General features: G+C 45.3%; 1 protein-coding gene across 1 annotated transcript in view; it reads left to right on the top strand.

The window, feature by feature from the left end:
- LOC112576487 (vitamin K-dependent gamma-carboxylase-like) overlaps nt 1-23589 on the top strand; it is a 30220-nt gene extending 6631 nt beyond the window's left edge. Inside the window, 17 exon segments of the mRNA XM_025258956.1 lie at nt 15014-15216; nt 15929-16084; nt 16424-16583; nt 16861-16945; nt 17189-17295; nt 17979-18142; nt 18541-18716; nt 19314-19460; nt 20041-20172; nt 20336-20487; nt 20887-21065; nt 21345-21438; nt 21440-21491; nt 21865-21909; nt 21911-22004; nt 22979-23138; nt 23478-23589. Of these exon segments, the coding sequence (XP_025114741.1) occupies nt 15210-15216; nt 15929-16084; nt 16424-16583; nt 16861-16945; nt 17189-17295; nt 17979-18142; nt 18541-18716; nt 19314-19460; nt 20041-20172; nt 20336-20487; nt 20887-21065; nt 21345-21438; nt 21440-21491; nt 21865-21909; nt 21911-22004; nt 22979-23138; nt 23478-23589 (2022 nt within the window). The 5' untranslated portion in view covers nt 15014-15209.
- Nucleotides 23590-24416: the final 827 nt, after the last annotated feature.

Genomic DNA, 24416 nt, shown 5'->3' with positions numbered 1-24416 from the left:
ACAAGTGCGCTGCCAGCGTCCGGAAAACGTCTCTGTCTCTCTCTCTGTCTCTCTGTCCGTAGTGTCCTAATCACATCAGCAGACGACCACTCGGCCACCAAGTTGCTCCTCTGTCTGTACTCAGCAGCCGACGTGTGTAGATGATGGAGGGCGAGGCGACCGTGCAGAGCATGGTGGGTAAGCTTTGTGTGGGGTGAGTGAGTGTTTACTTTGTTTACTCGCTGAGGCCTCATTAGCAGTTGTCTGCCCCTGGTGAGTGTGGCGCGCGCGTGCTGGTGTCCGTGTGAGTGGTCTTTCTTGTGTACTTATGTCGGTCGTCTTGACGAATGAGGAATCAATACTCATTCCTCTTGTCGCCATTCCTCCTGACACGCGCCTGCTCTCTTCCCAGCGTCACTACCCCGGGCCTTCCGCCCTGCCTCCGGTGTGTCTGACTCGGGGTTAGGGTGAGATGCTGGCGGTTAACCTCGCTTTCCTTTGTAATGTGACGGATGATGTGCAGACCGTGTTCAGGCCTCTTGCAAGAGAAATGTTAGGTCTGCTTAGCTGATCTCTCTACGCTGTTGTTGTTGTTGCTGTTGTTGTTGTTGTTGCTGTTGTTCCAGCCGCTGGTGGTGCTGCTGCTACTCAACCGTGTCCATTGTGACAAGCACATATTCCCATGTTCCTGATGTTGGCTGACTATTGTCAATGTGTTTAAGGACGTATGAGCTTGTGGTTGACTATATCCTGTTCTCTCTCTCACACACCAAACTCAAACGTTTATCTGGAACTGTAAACTTCAGGTAACAGCTGTGACATAAGGCAAGTGTTGGCCTTATTCCTAAAATGAACAATCTGTAAAAGGTTTAGTTCCGGTTAAGAGATTTAAATATACTTGGGCGGGAGCCGACATGAAGCTGTCTCTTGTGTGTTTTCTAACTGGACAGTTTAATGAGTGCCACCTCTAATACCCACAAACCAATAACACAACATGGTGTCAGAAGTGTGCAGCAAAGTGCTAGCTGTGTGATTTCTCCAGAAACTTTCAGGTGGGCACGTTTTTCTCATTTTGAAATATTGCGTCGTACGTTCGCAAAGTGACATTTCTCGCAAGATGGCGGAGACACATCAGAGAAAACACTTCACTGCAAACGTTCCGGTTCCCTCGAAGCTGGATTTGTCTTCTAACATTGAAGTAAATTGGAAAAAATTTCTTCGTCAGTGGCAGAACTATGAGGTAGCTACGCGCCTTGATAAAGAAGATTCAGCTTATCGTTGTGCAGTTCTATTAGCTTGCATTGGTGAGGACGCACAAGAAATCTACGAAGGATTATCCTTTGCAGAAGGGGAGAACAACAAAGATATTGAGACTGTCATCGACAAGTTCAACGACTTTTGTTTGGGTAGCACACATGAAGTGTATGAGAGCTACAAGTTTCATAGCCGAAACCAAAACAAGGATGAGTCAGTTGATACTTATGTCACAGCTTTACGCAAGTTAGCAAAATCATGTGATTTCAAGGATGTTGACCGCATGATTCGTGACAGACTTGTGATCGGTGTTCAAGATGACACTATGCGTGAAAAATTGTTGCAGAAGAAAACACTCAAGCTTCCAGAAGCAATAGAAATTTGCAGAGCTCATGAGACGTCCAAGACTCAAGCACACTCGATGTTGGCAAGCAACAGCGAGAATACAGTTGAGAAAACCATCAACAAGATTCAGAAAGGTCAGCGAAAAGTTCGTTGCGGTACGAAGCCAGGTCTTCGGGGAAAACCAGAGACTAAGCCATGCTCTCGATGCGGAAAAGGTTCCCACAACAGAGATGGTTGTCCTGCAAAGAACGCTAAATGCAGAAAATGTTCCAAGATTGGTCACTACGCTGCAGTCTGTCGCTCTTCAGGTTCTTCTACGATTCACACAGTGGAAGAGGAAGAAGAAGACGAAGAAGCTTACATGGGTATGATTGTGGGCAGTGTGACAACAGATCCTTGGAAAGTCAGTCTCCTGATGGAAGACACAGAGATTGTATTTAAGCTTGACACCGGAGCTGATGTTACCGTCGTACCTCAGACAGCAGTTCCAGCAGCCAAGCGACCACTACAGAAAGTGCGCAAGAAACTGTATGGTCCAGGTCGTGTTGAGATAGCTGTGGAAGGCATGTTCAAGGCAAAACTGACATACAAGAATGTCTCTACACTGCTCAAGAAACCTCGTTTGAGAAGATTAAGAAACAGCTGACTGAAGCTCCAGTGTTGGCACACTATGGTACTGACAAAACGACCGTCGTCTCAACAGATGCTTCATCTTTCGGTCTCGGTGCAGTATTAGTTCAGAAACAGTCAGATGGTCACCTCAAGCCAGTTTTCTACGCATCAAGAAGTATGACGGAAACTGAGCGCAGGTACGCGCAAGTTGAGCGTGAAGCACTCGCAGTGACTTGGGCGTGTGAAAAGTTCTGTGACTACATCACAGGACTTCGTGATCTGACAATCGAAACTGACCACAAGCCATTATTGGCTCTACTGAAAACAAAGAACCTAGAAGATCTACCTCCGAGAATTCAGAGATTCCGGATGCGCCTGATGAGGTCAAGTACAACATGTCTACACAAAAGGCAAGAATCTCGTGACTGCTGACACACTCTCACGAGCCCCAGTAAGAAACACTCAGAAAGATGAGAGAAGTGAAGAAGAAGAGATCTTCATCAAGCAAGTGATTCAGAGCTTGCCAGCCAGTGAAAAACGCATCGAAGAAATCAAGAACGAGACTGCAAGAGATACTGTTTGTAAGACAGTGCTGTATTATCTCCACAATGGATGGCCACGTTCTAGTCCAGAACATGAAGAACTGAAAGCGTTTTGGACTAACGTTCAGAAGTCGCAGAACATGATGGACTTCTTCTCTACAGATCAAGACTGATCATCCCTGAAGTACTGAGAACAGACATTCTCCACAGACTTCACATTGGACATCAAGGCATCGTAAAATGTCGTGCCTTGGCCAGAGAGAGCGTTTGGTGGCCAAAGCTTTCTAAGCAGATAGAGTCCATGGTACAGAAGTGCACAATTTGCATCAAGGAGAGGCCAATTCCCCCTGAGCCACTCATTCCCTCTGTCACACCAGCATTCCCTTGGCAGAAAGTTGGCATGGACATCTTTGAACTGAAAAAAAGAACAGTACTTACTAGTGGTGGGACTATTATTCACGTTATATTGAGTTGGCACACCTGAAGAATACTTCGGCGGAAACAGTCATCAACCATGTTAAGAGCATATTTTCCGCCATGGAATTCCACAAATCGTCATCTCAGACAACGGCCCGCAGTTCTCAGCAAGCAGTTCCAAACGTTCGCTCAACAGTACGAGTTCACTCACACAGCAAGCAGCCCGTACTATCCACAAGCGAATGGCGAAGCCGAACGCGCCGTTCAAACTGTGAAATCAATCCTGAAGAAGGCAGATGATCCTTATTTAGCGATTCTCACAATATCGCGCTACGCCACTTCAGCAAGGTCTCAGTCCAGCAGAACTGTTGTTCGGGAGAAGACTACGCACCATGGTCCCCACAATACCATCTCAGTTTTCCGAGAAAAAGGAAAAAGAAAGGAAGGACTTTCATAAGAAAGACGAGATGCAGAAGTTGAAACATAAACAGAACTTCGACAGAGCACACCGTGCCAGACCAGCCGCTGAGTTGGAACCAGGTCAGCCAGTTTGGGTGAAGCCAACCCAGACTCCAGGGACAATCATCAAGTCTCTGCCCAACAGATCATACGAGGTAGAGACTCCCTACGGTCGCCAACGACGCAACCGCCGTCTCTTGATTCCCAGAGATCTCAATCCCGAGAATCCCAGACCTATCCCAAAGACTCTGTCGTCCCTTATTCCAACAAACCCAAAGTCCGAAGAGGATCCCGACCCCTTGTCTGATACACACTCAGATGATCCAGACATTCCTGTTGCCAATCCAGAGCCATGTCCAGGAGCCGCAGCCAGGAAGTTGCCAGCGTCCAAAGTCATCGCTCCTCCAGACCAGCCTGTCAAGACGACCAAGAGTGGTCGCACCATCAAGATCCCACAGAGACTTGACTTGTAAATGATTGACTCGAATCAAACGCACATAGACTTGAATAGGAAATTCAAGAATATTAAAATTAATGTTAATTAAGTTATATTGAAACAATGTCCATTTTAAAGAAAGGGAGATGTGACATAAGGCAAGTGTTGGCCTTATTCCCAAAATGAACAATCCGTAAAAGGTTTAGTTCCGGTTAAGAGTTTTAAATATACTTGGGCGGGAGCCGACATGAAGCTGTCTCTTGTGTGTTTTCTAACTGGACAGTTTAATGAGTGCCACCTCTAATACCCACAAACCAATAACACAACAACAGCCATCTCACCTGCAGGTCACGTGAGCCATCAGTCCTCACATGCAGCCTTCAGTTTGTGAAATGCTCAGTCGCCGGAGACTGATGACAAGGAAGGGGGAGTCCTGGTGTTGCAGTTACAGAATGCAGGTGTCCACAAGGTGCACGAAATGCTGAACTCACCTGTCTGACACCTGACACCTGTGTAGCAGCACTTAGCGGTGTTTTAAGCTGGTGCTGAGGCAACTAACTACCTGAGAGCCGGTGCTAGACTGGACATCTCAGGTGACCGACACAACAACGAGGCTTTCAACATGTTGCCGTGCAGTCTGCTATAAAGTCTCTTTACTCAGGGTTTTATAAAATGGGGACAGAGGATTAACTCGCCCATTGCCATGGTTACAAATACCGAAGATGCTCAGAGTTGTGTCTGTGTGACGTCAGATGTCCATCATCCGATACCTGGAGAGTTGCTTCTCTACCTGGTGGCGCCACTTGCAGGGCCTTACACTTCCATCGTCAACTGACTTTTATTCCAGTGAAAGCGATGGACCATGGACTGGTGTCGTGGTGTCCGCTCTGTGGTGTTGATTGACAAACAGTTTGCTTGTGACGACTGTCATTAACATCGCCGGCGACAAGGATGCGCTGTGACATCAGTTATCGATGCAGTAAAGGAGAGTGTCGGACAGAATTGTAACACAAAGGAAAGACAGAAGGAAAAAGGACAAGACATAGTTTATCCAACATCCACGATTTCTGGCTTGGGAGGAACTCAGGTGTTAAACTGTCGTTAGCAAAGCTCAGTGGACTGAAAGACAACCTGATCATAAATGTTGTTATCGACGACGACGTTGGCCGCGCTGTGTGTTGTTGGGGGCGGACATGGTGGAGGCTGCGACTGATTCAGTGTCTGTGCAAACATTTCAAGACAGGTGTGCGGTGTAAACGCTTGTTGTGGTGGCAGTGCTTTGGCCGTCACTCACTCTCTTCAGCAGCTTCATATCGGAGGTGGGAGGAGGCTTCCTCCGTGGGCGGGGGAGTAGGAGGAAGGGGATACACGAGCGTGAAAGGGTTTTTTCAGAAGCGAGAGAAAAGATTAAGAATTCCGCGGGTGTTGCATCAAGAAGGGCTGCTAAGGAAGCCTCCTTCTCCCGACAGCTTGTTCGTCCATCATCTCCGAGCCGCTGGCTACACACTTCAGTGTCCGGCAAGAACGACACCTGCGTGCACCTGATCACAGGTAACTGCACCTGCCTGTCTCTTTTGAGGTTTGGTGGTGGTACAACAAATAATGCAGACATTTTTTGATCCCGATGCATCCTCCTCACTGCAACTTGACTGTAGGCAGGTTCTGTCTGACATGTCTGTGCACGAGGGCAACAGCTCGCAGCCCACAGACTTGGTGCCAAGGGTTATTTCTCCCAGTGCTGTTTGTCATGTCGTGTGCTGATGGAAATATTGTCTGCAAGCCACAGAAGCTACAGAAAAACAAACTTGGGATGTCTTTTTGTCTCCGGTTACAAGGTTGAAGCTCAACGGTGGCGAGCCAAGACCGATAACTGCGCAACTCGATAGTCGGCCCTTGCGGAGACAACATCGCTTGCAAAAACACTGGTGTGGCTTGTGTGCAGCGAAACACAAACACACACACACGTGTGCAGTGAAACACAAACACAAAACACACACACGTGTGCAGTGAAACACAAACACAAAACACACACACGTGTGCAGTGAAACACAAACACGAAACACACACACACGTGTGCAGTTGTTTTTGAATCCGCCGCTGGAGGTAAGATGTGGGCAGTTGCCGACTTCACGGCAAGAGATGGACGTGGGTGGGAGAACTCTTCTGAAATCTCGCGAGATGTATTGCATCCTTTTGACAAAGGGGACCAGCGTCCTTTACCCACCGAAACCATCTTGGGCTCAAGGGTTCGAGAACATTTTGACACGAGTGTTATTGGTGTTCTGTATGTTGTGTAACTTCATGAGAGGCAACTGGCAGTGGGCAGCGAGGGTGTGATGAAGATCTGGCCTGTAGCAGCAGGATATTGTATGGTCTGTAGCAGCAGGATATTTCAGACAACTGTTTACAACAGGAAGTTTTCACAAAGTCGTGGCATGAGGTGCGAAGGTGATACGTGGTGCAAGGTAGACTGAACTTTCAAGTTCAATTTTAAATAAATGGAAACGTGCTTGCTCGGTGCTTGCCATCGTCGGCATGATTCTGTCTGCGATAGGCAAGGAGCTATGGAAACCTTTGTGCGAGGGTAATCTAATTCTTTCACTTTCCTTGAGTTTGATTCATTGGTCAGAAGATACACTTCAGGTCAGAGCATAATCGTAAAGCTCGCCACAAATGTGAAGAATGGCGTTTGGTCGGTCAATACCAGGAGATGGGGTCGGGTATGAACACAACTGGGTACCACCCGCTGGCTTTTACACACGGGGGTAGCTGGGGCAAAGGCCAGTCATTTCATTTCCCTGCGAGGGATAGACAGATCGGCTTGTCCACTGACTTCAACATGGAGGATAGTCTCTGACTCACTGATATCAACATGGAGGGATAGTTTCTGATTCACTGAGTATTCAAAACTAACCTAAGACTACTCCCCACTACTCAAACTCTTGTAGTTTATCACGGTTTTTTCAGATTTCAAAACTACCAAACTGTTTTTTTGGCAAAGATACTACTGGAATCACAATACATTTCGAAATCTTTGTCATTTTCAGCATCATCTTACCTGGGATCTCGTAAAGATCAGCGCGATTAGTCAAGTGTAGTGTCACGTGACTCCTCGCGGCATTTTCGAGTGTTTTTTTCCCTTGACAGATTCAGGTCAGACAGTTATATACTGTAGGGGGGGGGGATAGTTTGTCGGCACCACACCACACCACAGTCTGATGTGGAAGCTGGCTGTTGTTTCCAGGCAGATGTCTCTCACTCCCTCCAGTCCTTGGGCGATGTTTGACGAGCGAGGAGCCCGGCGACATGAAGGCTGCCATCGTCTTCATCAAGTCGTCTGTTGCTTTAACATGGACTGCATGAGACTGCTTGAAGCTCCAAACTTTGTGTTTTCGAAAAATATTCATAGTTGTTGTTGAAATAATTTTGCGCTGTAGCTACTGCTAATAAAGTTGAATTACACACAGCTTTACCACATCGTCAAAGGCAGGATCGCAGCACTGTACAAAAGGAAAACACAGCTCATCTCAACAGCAAATTTGAAGTTTTAGAGTAACAGCTGAGAACACAACACAACACAGCCCTGCGCCCAGCAAGTGAAAAGGCCAGCGAGACGACGGAGCAAGATGGAGGAGGACACATCTATCACCAGACGACATGGCCAGGCCATAGATACAAAACTATTCTACAGAACATGCAGTGAATTACAGGGTTCGTAAGGAAACAACATGGTCCTCAATACCGGTAATGGTGAAAGTGTCAGTGATGGAGGCTCATCACTTCATCAAATCCAGAACCCACAGCAAGATGGCCAAAGGAAGAGCAGGACAGAAAGCTGTTAGTGGATTAAGATGTCTCTGGGAAGAAACGACCCAGCACGGGCAATGAAGAACTGTCCCTAGCAAAAACAAACATCACAGACCAGCAGGAGACACCAAAGGTTGAAGTGGATCCGTGGACGAGACAAAACAGAGAGTTGTCTCCTCAGTCAGATGGAGAAATGTTACTGAAAGCTTGCAGAACTCAAAACAGAAAAGCGAGTGAAACCTGCTCACGAGACAGTTGATGAGCGAGGTTCACTGAGAACTGCATCGTTTCTCACGTGAGAATTTGAGTTGCTGCCATTGCTGATGTGACTGTTGTGCACCATCATCATCATGTCTGTAACCCAGCGTATGTCAGTATGGCGGCACTTTAAACTAAGTTATTGTTTGTTTTTGTTTGGCCAAAGTTTATCAGCACATGACAACATCAGTGTGGGTGTGGCAGGGTGCCCCTCCTCTCCAATCAAAACATTTCTAAGTCCTCATTGCTGACTACCAGAGGGCAACACGCAGACTGTGGGAAGGGAGATTATTGTGGACTTTATTGTCGCCGCTAGGTGGCATCGCTACCTCTGAGGAGGCCATCTTGCCTCCAGGTGAACTCTTCTAGGTTGTGTGGACACAGCTGTCGTTTCTCAATATCACTTGCACGGAACTCTTCCCCCTACACTCCTTCCCTCTCTCCCTCCCTCTCTCTCACATCACTTGTGCGCTGTTCGTCCCTCATTGTTCTGTCTCCTGAAGTGTGGAGGTGGTGCATGAGGTGGTGCATCACCATGATTTCCGTTTCGTCGGCTTGAGACAAATTATCTCCCCTACGGAGGTAGCTTACCGCGTGGTCTCCCCTGCGTGCTAATCAAGCACCGTTAGCTGTGCGTGGCTGCAGCCGGGGATGGCGGCGGTGTCCTGTGGCCTCCGTGTGTATGAAGACAGATACGGCGGCCACAGCACCATTGTCCACTGGCCAAGGATGTGGAGCGACGGAGGAGAAGAAATGAGTTTCAAGTAAAGACTGGTGATGGAGGCAGCTACCCCAGTGTTAAGTGTTTGTCAGACATCGCCGGGTGCACTGAGCAAGTCCCCCCGACACTTAGATTATTCTGGAAATGGCGTTTGTACATCACACCATGCAAGCTGTGTTTTGACATCATAATCTGACTATTCGATTGCGATCATCGGACGGTGTACAGACTAGCCAACACGTGGACAGAGATGGCGGTCCACGAGCAGGTGAATGGTTTAGTGGAGAGAACATGAGTTGTACAACTCAGCATCCACTGTAACCACTTCTCTTGCTCCACTGCTCGACTTCTCGGCTACGTTTTGCCGGAAGTGGGTTTGGAAGAGGATGAGGTGAGCAAGACACGATGGCAGGTGCAGCCAAGCCTCCCGCCCCAATTAGGAAAATAAGAAAAGTTATCAGAGACAACAAGCTCTCGTGTCGCTGACTGCAACATGAATATTCTTGTCTCAATTTTTACGCAAAACTTTTTTAATATTTATACTTTGAAACAGACCGTGAGCTGATGACGATATTGATCTGTAGTCAAGGACAAGGCATTCTTGGGTAAACATTATGAAAATAGGTTGCCACCGAGATATCTGCATCCCTCTCTCTCTCCTCCTGCTGCTGATGCTGATAACCACACCTCTTAAAGGGCCGGAGCGCTGGCTGGCCTGATGGCTCGACACTAAACATCGACCCTCGCTTTAAGTGTGGGTGTGTGCTGGTCCGATAAAATCACGGAGAAGGGAGGGAGAGAATGACAGATAAATGAATGAGTGAATAAAAAAACAACTATTTGATAAGGCTAAAAGCCAAACAGTCTGGCGATTGTGGGAACAGCCTTTTAATCCCGAGTCAGCTGCAGGCTTGACAGCTGCTTTCACAGTTCTCTCTCGCGCTGACCTTACACTGCCGGGGTCAACACGAGATGCTGGGACAGCCAGCATCCTGGGCAGACAACTGCGTGGTGGGCAGACAACTGCGGTGGGTGACGACGTCACGCGCTCAGCCGTCGACAGCTCCGACAGTTGTGATGCGCGCGCAGCTTTGTCCACCATCGGTGGCCGTGTAAGTGGTGTGGGGAGGGACCGGAGGTGTCTATGGAAGCTTAATGTCGCGTTCACCAGCTCTCCACTGTCCTGACATGAACTTGATGTTGGTGGTGGGCGGCTAGTCCAGCTGGTCCTGTGCCTGACTGTACAGTGATGGTCGGACCCCTTCCCCACCCATCATTGCCCGCTCAGAGGTCTGAAGAAGCGAAGCCTGTAAGTAAAGGATCCCAGAGATTGACAATGTTGGGGAGAAATGGCAGAGATCCATCCGGGGTTGATTATTATTTTTTAAACCCATAATCTATTTCTTCATTTAAAACGACGAAGATAAAGCGCCTCGGATCCATAATTATACGTGAAGTGCCTATGATCCACACTGATAGACGAACCGCCGAAGATCGATAGGCAAAGGGAAGGATGGGAGGTCTGTGATGATGACGACGATGGCCTGAGATCCACGACGATAGGGAGGAGCATCAAGGGGCCGTAATTACAGGCTCAGTGTGGAAGATCCAATTAAACTATATGAAGGTACCTTACTACTGGAAGGAAAGAAGGACAGTGCTGCATAGGAGCGAAAGCCTCTACACTTAATACTTACCTGGGTACTTGGTACTTAGCACATCAACATGTCAACACTGTTCACAGCCAGCACGTAGACAGGTGCAAACATGTGACCGTGACCTCATCGTGACCTCACTGTGACGTGAGCTAATCCCTGTAAACCCTGTTCATCCCAAGGAAAACAACCCGACTGGAGTGTGATTTACACTGCTGCACTCAGACCATCCTCCCCTGTGCTCTGGTTACATCTCGTGGGGAAGATGCGGTAAAAAGGACTAATGATGGTTGTGGTGCTGTCCACCTCCGTGCTGGCCCTGTCATCAGCCAGACAAAGATGTAAAAAGAACCGTTACATGGCTGCCCACACAATCGATCTGTCGTGAGCTCGGTGTTATTGTCAGCGAGATGACAGCCCATCGGCCTCAGAGCGGTTCGATTCTTGACTAAGAAAAATGCCATCAAACCACTGAGTATTTCTTAGAGAGTTGCAGCGTCTCCTTTTGTGGTAATTGCATAAAGAGAACAAAGAGGCGAATTGTGGCAAGCCTGGCAAACCTGGCAAACCTGGCAAACCTGGCAAGCCCTCATGTATAGGAAGTTGATTCTTACTTAACAAGACCAGGCAGCCTGCAGTTAGTGACATCACAGCTGCTCGATACACAAACACAAACAACAGGTAACATCATCTCATGGCGTCACGCGTGAATGCAGGTGATAATAAAACACAATAGTTTTTTTTCTGTTCCCTCAGTGTCCAGACATTCCATCTTCATCAGATGTCTTGTTGACAAAGAATGTTATCGTGGTTCCAGACATTCACCTGTTATTTTGTTCACAGAAACTTGACAAACAACTTCGCGACAGACAGAGTTGGTCTCAGCAAACAGTCCAGAGATAAACTGCAGGTCAGGGAGGGTGGTCTGGCCATTTCAGGAGCCCAGGACAAAGTTCATTGCCTGTAATAATCTGTTAATGGCTCCATGTTTTCAGTGCCACAGTGATGATGGTGCTGAGGGAGGGGCAGTGTTTGGCCCGCTTTGCCGCCCACCGACGAGTGAGACTGAGTCAGGAAGACAAATATTTTCGTGGACCAGAAACAGAGTTTGTTTGTCACAAAGTGGTATCACGGGCAATTCTCTCTCTCTCTTGTTTTTCCATTTGTTCTCAGCAAGGCTTCTCTCAGGAAGAGGACTCTAACATTATCATGTTTTCACTGACTGGAGCTCACCAATAGGCAGAGGAATAAATGTTTATGCTTCCTGGAGGAACTTAATCTTTGATCCACATCCTGCCAAACAGATAAAATTAGACAACCCTCGTACTGAATCGTTATTTATTTCTAGATAAAGCAGATGTCAGAAAAACTGAATCTTCATGTTTTCAAAAGTGTTCACACGCTGGACTGCAAACCCTGACAACTGACACCAAGAAGGTGTGGTTAATGAACAATATCCTCCACTGTAACAAAATTGAAACCACATCATCCTTTATCTACATCGCCTTTACACCACCGGAAGTCACTGGATGTTTAGTCTGTTGTTGGAAATATCTGTAGCCATCAGAATTACGATGAAAGTGTCTTCTTTCTACAGACATAAATTTAATTGTAAGTACTATAATAGCTAATAGCAGCTTGTGTATGATGGCCGTTGTGGGTGGCTACAGTAGTCAGTTAAAGGGCCGGTTGATGTGGGTGTGGGTGTGAGATCCTAGTGATGCCCGACATCACTGGACTGTGTGGCTGACCTCGCCCTGTGACCTTTCTGTCAGACCAATCCTACACTGTAATCACTCTGCCTTATTCTCCTGATGGTCTGTCGGCCTGACAAGTACTGTGAAGGCAATCACTTTGCCTGTCTTCCTGCTGTATACCCAAGCGACGCGGCCGCCCATCCATCCTTCCATTTGTTTCCCTGTCGTCAGGACGGTCGTCAGACGAGAGGCGCGAGGACTTGTCGCCTACCAGCGATGACAGCGAAACCAAGGGAACAGCCGCGGCCAACCTTCATTAACCCGGGCTGAAAAATGGTTTTGCCAGAGAAATGTGTTGGCGGTAGTCTGGCACCAACTTGCAGACTTGTAGATGAGTCGCCAGCACTGCTCCACCACAGGTACTAACGACATCCGCCTGAATAACAGTCGTGCGTGTTCAGCCATCTGTCTATCCATTCAAGTGGTATTGTCAGTGAACTCTGCCTAGTTCTCTGTTTTCTTAATATTTTATTTTGCATAGTTGACTTCTAGAAGCAAATCCTCATTAATTTCTGTAAGCAAGAACAAGTGGAGGACACAAAGTAAAACTCAGTCTCGTGAGAAATGCTTGAAAGAAGATCAGCGCCAATGTCTCCCCCACCCCAACCTAAAAGGAGAGAAAAAAGAAGAAGAGCCAGAATCTTGCTGTTTACAGCGAAAATGCCTTTTGCCATGAAGTGTGTTTACACAAACAATGTGTTTACATCATCAGGCTGAAGCTGAATTTATGGGACACTGGAGTTCAGCGCTTATTTCATCCACGTGAGCATTCTTCTCTCGCATTATTTCTCCCTCACTAGCATTCACACGCGTACACGCACGCGTACACACACACATACACGTACACACACACACGTACACACACGTACACAAGTACACACACACACGCACACACACCAGCAGGAAGGGAAGAGTGTTGCAGGCTGGCAGGAGGTGGCGACTTGCGATTATTGTAAGGAAGGAGTGAAATCTCACGACCACTTGTCTAAATATCACGAGTTCAAAGCCCCGGGAGGCTGCGAGAGTTTGATTTTGTGTGTGACCAAAGCTGGCATTGTGGAGATCGATAATGAAATTATCAGCTGACAGGAGGAGTGTAGACCAGAGAGGGAGGCACGTTTACTCAAAGAACATTTCCTCCAGCGCCGTCTGTGGACTTTCAGAGACCCTCACGATTCCCCCAGACGAAGACCTCGGCAACACTCGCCTCACTTACCCGCCCAGTGAACATCAAAGGGTCCGGCGGGTACATCAGCCGACGACAGAGATTGAATAACAGTAGGAGGATAGTCCACATCCAACATAAATAATGGCGGCCTTTTCTAAGCCTTGTCCTGATTTCTGTAACTGTTCTGAAGAAGTATCCCCAGTAGGGAGAGAAGCCTGAATAACAACACATAGTGGTGGCGGGTGTAAGGGTATCTCTCAGTGCCAGGACAGGACAGGAGTCAGGACAGGTCACCACTTGCAGGACTGGAGCCTGGGATACACACCGACTGAGGAGGGAGGTCGCTACTAAACTGAGAGAAGAGTTTACGAGAGATCATTTTTTAAATGAATTTTTGAGTCGGGTAGCCGGAGCGAAGGACTGATGGTCAGCAATGTCAAGTGGAGGAGTTGTCTGTCGTGGCAAGGAATGTGCTCTCATGTTTCCTTCGTCACTTCCTGTCTGGTCCACCCTCCATACGCATCTCCCACCCCTGGCTTAGCTCTTGTGGTGAAGCTCTTGGCGGTTGTGGGGTAGGGGTAGGGGCGCTTGGTGTTCTTGTCTTGAGGGCTGCTGGTGACAGTCCATGGTAGGATGATGGACCTGCATCTGTACTCCCCCCAGCCCTCTGACCACCTCCTCCCAAGCAGCCGTCCACCTCGGGCGAGAAAACAGTCGCGAAGCTTGTCAAGGGTGGGGCAGGGGGATGGTTCTGTTGGCTGATTTCAACTGGAGAATGCGGAGTTGGGGAGACAGGCGGTGGTTACTGTGCACCCTAGTGGCGGGTATTCATCTGACACACACACACACAGACGCATGAGTAGCGCTGCCAGCAAGTTGTGGTTCCAGTCACAGAGAAGGAACGAAGAAGGTGGACATTTTTGTAACCATGAAGTCTGAGACCAGAAACAAGAAAGAGAGAAGCTCTCAGCGAAATTAATATAATTCCTCTTTGAGTCAGACAAGCGGAACACGAAGCTTTTTAACCTTAATGAGATTTTTTCCCAGAACACCAAATGATTGAGACAGACAAAAAAAGAGCAAAATAAATAAAAATGTGATTGTACAAAAAAGTGTGGCAGAATGAAAACTCGTAAGAAGACCCAGATTACACCGGGGTTTTCACATTTCCCTTTTCTTGTTAGCCGCTGCTTTTAATTTGGATTCCTGGCAGCGTAAATGCAGGAGAAATGGAAATTAAAATTTATCTCCAAGATACTTTGCTTAAAAAATAGAAATTGACCAATTTTTTACAAAATTGAATGACCCAAACTTCTTCAGGAAGTTTTGCCACAGTGGCAACAAGAGATAGGGTTAAATTTGCTGGTTAAAAAATCTTTCTTGGCAGAAATAAATGAAAAAATGTAAAGTGAAAGATTAGAAAAATTACAAAATGACAGGAAAATAAAAGAATCATAAATCTAGAATTAATGGATTCAGAAATTGCAATGATTGAAGGAGCTAGTTATTCCAAGATATTTTGATATTTTTTTCTTGAATTGTATAATCAGGCGTGGCTGGTATGAACAAAGTGTGGAGAGAACAGTTGGATTTTCATTTTCAGGTGAAATGGAGCGACGGTCAGCCTCGAAGCCATCCAAAGCTCAGAACAATGAAGGCCACTCATCTTGTCAAAAGACAAAGTCGACAAGTTCAAGGAGAATTTTGGCTTTGAGTTTGCAGACTTGTCATCTTGGGAGCGGTTTGTGTGTCTGCTATCCCGTCCCACCGATCCAGCCAGCCTCGGTGTCACACGATTCATGTTTGGTGCGTGGTCTGAGACTAGCAACCCTTGTACAAGCCTGGTCTTGAGCATCTTCCTTCTTTCTTCTCAACTTTCTCCCTCTCCTTCCTTTACACTTCTTCTGGTAATTTGTCTATATGTGGTTCCTCTGTTTCTGCAGACAGATAAAGAAACTAGGAGAGTATATGTAGCAGCAATAATTGAAATGAAGAATAATGGAGATTTTATTAGCGGACTTTATTGTCCAACACAAAGCTGTGAAGGAAGAGTAGGAAAAGTTGACCAGTGGCGAGACTTGTAAACAAATGCTTCCACCCAGTCCTTCTCCCCACCACAACCACAATCCCCATCCCCATCACCATCCCACGACAAGCACCAGGCAACCAACATGGCTGGCGGTCAGCCGGTCCTAGTCCATGGATAAATAGAGAAACAATGAAATGTTAAAGAAACCAGAGAAATACTGAACTTTTGTGTGCTAGCTCTTGTGTGCCTGATGTCAAAGTGAAGAAGATGCTAGAAAAGATTACTTGTGATATTGTAGCTATGCTGGTAGTGGTGATAATGTATAAACTGTAGATGCTTGGTATCTCTACTCCAGCAGGTCAATGACTGAAGCAATAAGCAAACTGGTTTGTTGTTCATCCCTTCCTTCCTGTCTTCTGCCTTCACATGTTTGCTATGTGTGAGGGGCTTTCCCTAGCTGCCGGTAATGTGCAGGCTGTGTTGTGACAGGGCTGCTGATGCTGCTGGACACCCTGCAGGAGAGAGGCCTGGCAGCAGCAGACGTCAGGTGGGGCGACCCCGACGAGTGCCGCTTCCCCCTCTTCGACCTGCTGCGGCCCCTCCCCGTGCAGTGGATGTGTGTTTTGTATCTTCTAATGATAATTGGTCTGTTTTTCTCTGCATGCACAAATGTATTCATAGGTGTGCATCTGTATGTGTGCATGTGTGTGCGTGTGTATGTGTGTGTATATATTGGTGACAGTGTATGTTTGCTTGCACACAAAGAAATGCTTGTAAGTCTTCAGGGTGGATATTAATTATGAAACAATTAACAAATTCTGGCATAATTGTCAAAGTCATTATGATTGTTTTACATTTCTTGGTGATAGAAGTTAATGTCATCGTTTTGACTGCTGTAATAATGAATATTTGACTACAGGGGCAATAGTGAGTCATCTTTGGTAGTCACTGAGTCCATAAATTTCACTGGGTTTTTGTTTCTAGGTGCCTGTGGTATCATGCTGGGAGCTGCCTTCCGTGTGAGCTGTGTCCTGTTCCTTCTGCCATACTGGTACATGTTCCTGCTGGACAAGGCCACCTGGAACAACCACTCCTACCTCTTCGGCATTCTCGGCTTCCTGCTCTTCTTGTCTGATGCCAACAGGTGCTGACTGCTGTGAGGGCGATGTTCGATGACAATAGAGTATCGGCAAAAATATCTCATTTATTTAAAATTCATTGACATTGTAATTCAACTTGTTTAAAATGTTTACGTGCATATCTTACTTGTATTCCTTATTTTCTGAATCCATCATCTCATGTGTGCAACAGTGAATCTTAGATAAATATCTTGATGTCGGAGAAAACAAACAGAGTATTATTTGCTAGACTTGCTGGCATTCTAAACCCTTCTTAAATGTTTTGGCTGTTTTCTTGTTTAGGTACTGGTCGTTAGATGGCCTCTTTCACTACAACATCAGTAACAGTGATGTTCCTTTGTGGAATTACAGTCTGCTCCGTTCACAGGTGAGCTTGGGTTTGTCCACAATAACCATTTATAAAATAGTTATTAGTGAATCAGTCAAAACATTGTCTTGCCATAGTTTAGTCTGCAGATCATACTTATACCATTGAATGTCTTGAGGGACAAACTTTAAAAGATCTCTATGGACTTTATCACCAAAGAGTTTTTAAGTTTTACAGGAATTCAATGTCTTTGTTCATACATGGTGTAAAACAATAATGTGTTTGTGGTATCTCTGTTGACAGATTTTTCTTGTGTACTTTCTTGCTGGTCTGAAAAAGTTGGATTTGGACTGGGTTGGAGGCTACTCAATGGAGAATCTTTCTCAGCACTGGATATTTGATCCTTTCAGGTGCTGTGTCTTGCTGTTTGATATACTTCTTGAAATGATGTTTTAGATAACATTCTCAGACATGAATCAGGCACTTTTATGACATATTAAAGGTTGTAGACTTCTAGATAGTATTGAAGATGTGATTTTATGATTATAATTCCTTATTTGTAATTGCCTTAATCATTTTCATATTGCACTTACTTTCCTTGCTCTGTCGATCAATGTCTTACCAATATTTCTACAACTACAACCATGGATGTGGCAAATGTCAGGCAAGCATTGGCTAACTGCTCAAACAAATACAAATGGATCACATTTGTTATGTAGATCAGAAAGTAAAATAAACAAATATGTCCATGTCAGTATGACTTTTTCACTTTGTGGATGACTTCAAATGAACCTAAACATCAACCTGAGATGTTCCTGGCTTAACTGTGAAATAATAACAGTAACTAACCACAGCATATACACGTACCCAGAAGTTTCAGAGAAGTGTAGTCTTCTAGTCTTGAGCAGCAGTTGTAGTGTAGGGATGGCAAGGATCATGTCTAACAACATGCTGCACAATGGAGAGGCTATATTTATGGTTTGCATTGACTAACCGTCCACAGACCTCACCAGGACACTTTATCATGCTTCAGCAGACTTTAAGTAGCACTCAGACTGATTGTCCTCTGTGTCATGCTACTTTGTGTGCACAGGTTCGTTTTAACCAGCGGTCAAGTTGACTACTTCATCGTCCATCTCGGTGGCCTGACTATTGACCTCGTCATCGGATTTCTTCTCTTCTTCAACAAAACACGTTTGCTGGGTTTCCTCATCTGCTCGTCCTTCCACCTGATGAATTCTCAGCTCTTTAGTATTGGTGAGTGCTATGAAATGAAGGAAAACTGCATCTTTTGTACAAAACATTGAACTTCCTTGTGGAGAGTAGGATGGTGATCTTCTTTCAGTTCTCCCCCACCTTGCTAATGAGGCAGACTGACTTACTGATGGGACAGACTGACATTGATGAGACAGACATTGGTAATTGTCTCCTTGAACAGATTACAGAGACTTCATTATGCAGACCACTGTAGAATCTGTAGTGCTGTTTACTGCAGCTTTGGACTTGGTGGAGGACTCTCCAACTGTAACTCATTTCATCAGCAAAACTTAAGCACATTTCTTTGAGCTCGTGTTTAGCTTCATGTGGAGAGATGTTATGTTGCCTCAGATGTTAGTGTCACAGACAAACCTAGTTTTATTTTGTTCTTATTCAAGGGATGTTTCCTTGGATGATGTTGGCCACTCAGCCATTGTTCTGTAATGCTGACTGGCCGCGTGCAGTCTTCCGCCGAATTCCACATGCACTGCGTCTGTTGACACCAGATGTGGACGAGGACACGCAGCCTTCCAGCCATTGCCTGTACCCTAAGACATACATCAAGCCAGAAAATGTACTGCTAGAGTAATAAACGATACTCATATTTCGTGTGGCTTAAGAAGAGATGGTTGTTTGTGTGTGTGAGAGAGAGAGAGAAGAGAGAGAGAAGAGAGAGGACAGTTTATGGATGTATAGAATCATATATTTCTATTTTTAAAGCATAACTGTGTGTGTGAAGAGCTGAAGTGTTTGTCGATGTAAATCTTTGTTATTTGCATGCTTTAAGCTGCGAGATAAAACATGGCCATTTTATGTTATGAAAGCTGAGAAATTTCTTTTCTGGTTTCATATTTCCATTTTGTAACCAGTCTTGTGTAACTTGGGATCATAAAAATCAAGATGAGTCTGGTTATAGTTTTTGCAAGAGCTAGGACAGAGCTCATATGGCTTGCTGACACTGTTCTATGCAACTGCATGAAGAAAATGGTTGCTGTAAGCTGTACATACATTCTTGGCAGATCGCAAGCTTTGGTGGCTTGTCAGCTTGCATAAATTGTATCCACACCAGGGAGCTCAGCTTACGGCATGTACTGCTGACAAATATTTCTGGACTGCATATTGCTGTAAATGTCTGGATTTCTTGTCACTGCTATGCATCTATCTGATGCAGACACCAGATACTGTCTGGAAGAGATCATCCCACAAGCAGACCATACCTTCTGCCCATCCCATGGCGAGGCACCGTCTGGCTGCCGTCTTTACTCTGATGTTTGTTGTGTGGCAGGTCTTCCTTCCCTACTCACACTTCATCACCAAGGTAGGTGGCTGTGTGTGTGTGATTTGAGTCAAATGAGCATTTATAGGAGGGACCACATGACATGCCTCATTATAAAAGGAAAAACCCCGCCATGTGTGCAAGGTAATGACATTTCTTTCAGTGATATGGGAGAGAACCCTGAGAGGGTGGTTCTAAGAATAAGAACTGCCTTTGCTTCCCCTCAAACAATGTCTTGCTCTATACAATTTCTTGCTTTCATGTATAGGCTACAAACCACCCGTGATTTGCAATTACAGGAGAACTAAAGGAGTATATTCATGCTGTGTGCCTTCCATGGTCTATGTTTAGTTTACTGTTTTGCAGGGAATACTTGTAGTTTCTGCCATGATCTGCTTGTTTGTGGAGAAAACTTGCAAACTTTATACCTGATCATTCTTGGCTCTGTAAACTTCTCTGTCATCACCACCACTCCTTCAACCCACACAAACATTTTTAATGTGAGGCACAGATACTGAAATTAAACACAGCGATGTTGTATGAGGGTTAATGATGACAAGTTCTGTAGTTGACCTTATATATATATATGTGTGTGTGTGTTTCTGTTTTGTCTTTGTGATAGGGCTACAACAGCTGGACACAGGGTCTTTATGGTTATTCTTGGGATATGATGGTGCACACCCGGTCACTGCAGCATCTACGCATCACATTTGTTGACAGAGACAGTGGCTATCAGGGCTATTTGAATCCAGAGGTTCGATCTTGAGAAATGAATCCACTAAATTAACCTAATCTTCAATTACTTAAATCTTTAGTTTTCAAAGCAGCTAAAAGACAAGTGACTACAATGAAACACATTGAAAGTTAAGGCAGCATCACAATTCTTGATGATTATTTTTATATTCTTGTTCTTCCAGATGTGGACTAAGTCGTGGAGATGGAGCTCACACCCGGATATGATTCAGCAGTATGCCCGGTGTATTGCCAGGAATCTGGACAAACATAACATTCACAACGTGGAGCTGTACTTTGATGTCTGGATCTCACTGAATAAGCGTTTTCAGCAAAGGTAACAGAAATGAGAAAACCTGCACTAACAGTTGTGTTAGCATTACCAAAAAATTTCAGACCTGTGGTAGTCTAGATATGGGCTGGAATAAAGGTTGTCAGTCAGTGAGTAGACAGGGCTGCTAGCAGTTGACTGAGGAGCAAGCAAAATAAAGTTGTTGCTTTGAGGCAGTGCTACAGAATGTCTCACATTTATGAAGAAAATTTTAATGGTCTGAAAAGTCTGTAGAGCCATTTTTGTCTTTCATTGTTATCATCACCCCAAGAACAGGAAGCCTTTAGAAGGGCAGTTAAGTCTGAGAATGGTCTCACATGCATGTGCCAGACTTCATACACCTGATGACATCATTAGTTCAATAAGTTTCTCTTAACTCCCAGCACTGTGGAATCATCTGTTCAGGACAGTGGACCCCAGAGTGGATGTGCTGCATGCAGATTGGAGCGCCTTCAGCCCCACACCCTGGATGATGCCTTTGTTGGTGGACTTGTCTGACTGGCGGGGCAAACTGGCTCAAATAGAGGACCAGCTGCACAACAGCACACAGTTGCTTGATGTTGTGTTTGTGGCAGACTTTCCTGGTGAGGAGATCATGTAGTCTTGGACTATTTACAATTGTAACTTAGAGAGGGGCTTCAACAATAGTGCTAGATCACTATGCAGATTTGCACAATTTGCTGAAAGTGTGGAAATCCTTCCCGTTTTCTTGAAATGTTAGGCTAGCAAGACTGTCAGTTCTTCATGATCACAATATACTTTAGGAAAACTACAGCAGCATGCAATACAAGTATCTCTCTTGCTGACATCCAGTTGATACAGCTGTACACAGGGTACACTAAAAGTACCACTGCTGTGTGCAGGACTACACTTGGAGAACTATGTCCACCCTGACATTGGCAATGCCAGCATTTCAGTGCTACGGGGCAAGGTGATGGTGGAGGTAGTACCAGATGAGCAGCACGGACACATCTGAAAACATAACCCTTCACGAAGGGCAGACAATGCAGGTAGAGTTAGTATCTACCAGAGCTGGAGCGGAGATGTTTAACACTTGGCTAGATGTCTTCTCATTCATTCTCTGAAATTTCAGGTGTGCAAGAATCTGTATTTCAAGATTGCCATTTCTGTGATAGTCACATCGACTAATAAAGTCAATGATGCTTGATTACATTTTGGCTAATAATTACTGGCTGTTAATTACTGACTGTTCACTGATAAGCTGCTATGAGTTAAAGATATTTATAAAACATAAACGGCTTGCATGACTCAGAGTAGTTCTGTAGTATAGTAGCAGCCAAAAATACACTGTGATATTTAACATGATGGCATGCAGTAGAATTTATGATGATTGCAATCAATTAGTGGATATTCATTCTTCAGATTCCTGCAGGGAGATTCCACACTGTGCACACTGTGTCCACTGAACCCTTCTTGTTACATGTACATCTTTGTCAACACCACTGAAGTTCACTTCTTGGAGAGGCTAAAAGAGTTTGAGCTGTCGTTGAACGGTTCTACAGGTATTTGCTGCCTTTTTTCCATTCTTGTCAAAGAACCAGTTTCACAGCAGAAAAAAAGCTTTTTTTTAAAGTGAAGGAACACTTTTATGAAAGCAGCGCTGTTTTCATCAATGTTATCAATTATGTTCATGTTATGAATATGAGGGGTTCACTCCCAATCAGCGGAAAACAAATGAACAAAAGTCTAGACCATAATGCAGTGTACAGAGATTGTGTCCCCTACCAGTTTTTCATATTTCAGGTGTTTGGATGCCAGATTGTTTTGTCGTTCTTGTTGATAGAGTGAACATGATTCCAGACAAGCCTCTTGAAGTTGACCATATCAGCGTTTGTTGGTTTGTTTGTGTTGAGTGCTTCTGGCAGTTTTGTTATAGTACTGATTTTTCGTTTTGTTTGGTGCATGGTCTGGAAGTCTTTATAGTTTGGTAGAAGATTTTCGACTGTCTTCTGACTTCTGGCCTCAAGTGGCTGTATTCCGGTGGCCGCCTCCATTGCTGTGGTGGGAGTGCTTTTCATGGCACCCAGAGGTGTCCTCGTACTCATGTTGTGAACTTTGTCTAACCTTTTGATATTTATCTTGGCTGCTGTTTGCCCCAGCACCGGCTGCATAATCCAGAACTGATGGACTGCTCCTGTCTTTATGATCATGTTTTTTCATTATGACCATAATTTTAATTTCCTTCATCTTCGCGGCTTCAGTCTGTGTCCTCCACGACAAGTCTGTTCAGCTTCACACCAGAATATGTTGGTGTCTCTACCTACGTTCTGTATCGTCTCGACTAGGATACAGATAAGTGTGGACTAAAGCTTAGAGCACAGCTATAAGGGCATAGGTCAAACTGTAGACACGTTGCACATACCAAATGCCATTTAGGTTTAAGTCAAGTGTTTAACATGTATTAGTGAGCGATCGTGTTGCCTGTAAACCATTTCTCTAATGATTTAAAACCAAGTGTGGTTTGACTTCTGTTCAGCTCGGGACCAAGTTCCAGAGAAGTTCCAGAAGGATCCGATGCTGGAGAAGTACCAGCAGATGCTGGCAATCAAGGAGCAGGAGCAGCGTCTGAAACAGAGAACAGTCCTGGAGAGGGCAGCTACCTTCCTGCAGCTCAAATACGACATGTTCAGTCGCAGGTGAGATACTTGTCGCAGGTGAGATACTTGTCTCACATACATGTTTAGTCAGAGATGTTCGAGGTACAAGTCTCAGCTCAAGTCAGACATGTTTAGTCAGAGATGAGGCTCTGTTGTAGTCACAGCATTAAGAACTGTAAGCAGGAAGGATGAGAGCTGATAGAAGCAAGCAGGCAGCATGGCCAGATACAAGATGCGGAAGTGTACACGAAGTGATCAAGAACAGGAAGAACAACAAAGGGAGCTAGAAATACGCAGACAATTATAGAGGTGACAGCAATTTAGAGGTTGTCAACACTTGAAATAATCCAATGTCATTGTTGTTTTTCCTGTCCTCAGTTTTCACCTCATTGTGGGAGCTGTCCAGAGCATCGTCACTGACACACCATTCCATGATTTCCTGCGTGAGCTCAACTCAGCCGGCACACCAGCCGCCTCACCCCGGCACTAGCAACACAGACTTTCACACTCCAGCCATGTGCCATAGTGTGACAACAATTTCACACGAGGTGTCATCGTCGTCAATGTCGCCATTATCTACATTGCCATCATCACATCACATCGTCCACCACACACACCATCACATTGATTGACAGCAATCATCACAGCAAAGTCCTGTTATATTCCAAGCCAGGGAGGTTCATTGTCGTTCAACTCAAAGGAACTCAGTCGTCTTTAGTGTTTACAAAACAAACATTATTTTATTTTAATCATTCGATGTCCATGTTGTCACGTATGGTGTACAGACTCCGCGCTCAAAGTTTTGTTTGTTTGTTTTGTTTGTTTTCTGTCTACACGTCACTAACACAGTGGTCAATGACCTTGTAATGCAACTGCCAATAAAATATTTCATGAGAGTGACAAGTCTTGACAGTCTGGCATCATGCAGATGTCAGAAGCTACATCCGGTGGCGGATGAGATGTCAAAGGTCAGCGTGACACCCTGACGAGAACTGACAAGTGTTCACTGCGCATGTACACGTCACTGATGAGTGAATGACGACAGCGACGAAGGGACGAGTGATGCATGAATACGAGAGAAGCAAGTCTGTGGAGGATGTAGCACCTCTGTCATGCTGGACAATGGCAAGTGTTTCATTAATGATGGCGCGAAAGAAAGTCAGACGACGTCGGTAAATAAATCAAAAACAATAAAATGGCTCGCTTTAAAAATATGTTTCAAATGTACACACCTCGCCCTCCTGTTTGTTGCGACGGCGCACTAACTGATTACTTAGACCATCTTCACTTACACAAGTGTAGCTTGCACACATACAG

The sequence above is a fragment of the Pomacea canaliculata genome, linkage group LG1, assembly GCF_003073045.1.
Source record: "Pomacea canaliculata isolate SZHN2017 linkage group LG1, ASM307304v1, whole genome shotgun sequence".
NCBI lineage: Eukaryota > Metazoa > Mollusca > Gastropoda > Architaenioglossa > Ampullariidae > Pomacea > Pomacea canaliculata.
Note: the sequence above shows the minus strand (reverse complement) of the source record. Positions and strands in the feature narration are given on the sequence as shown.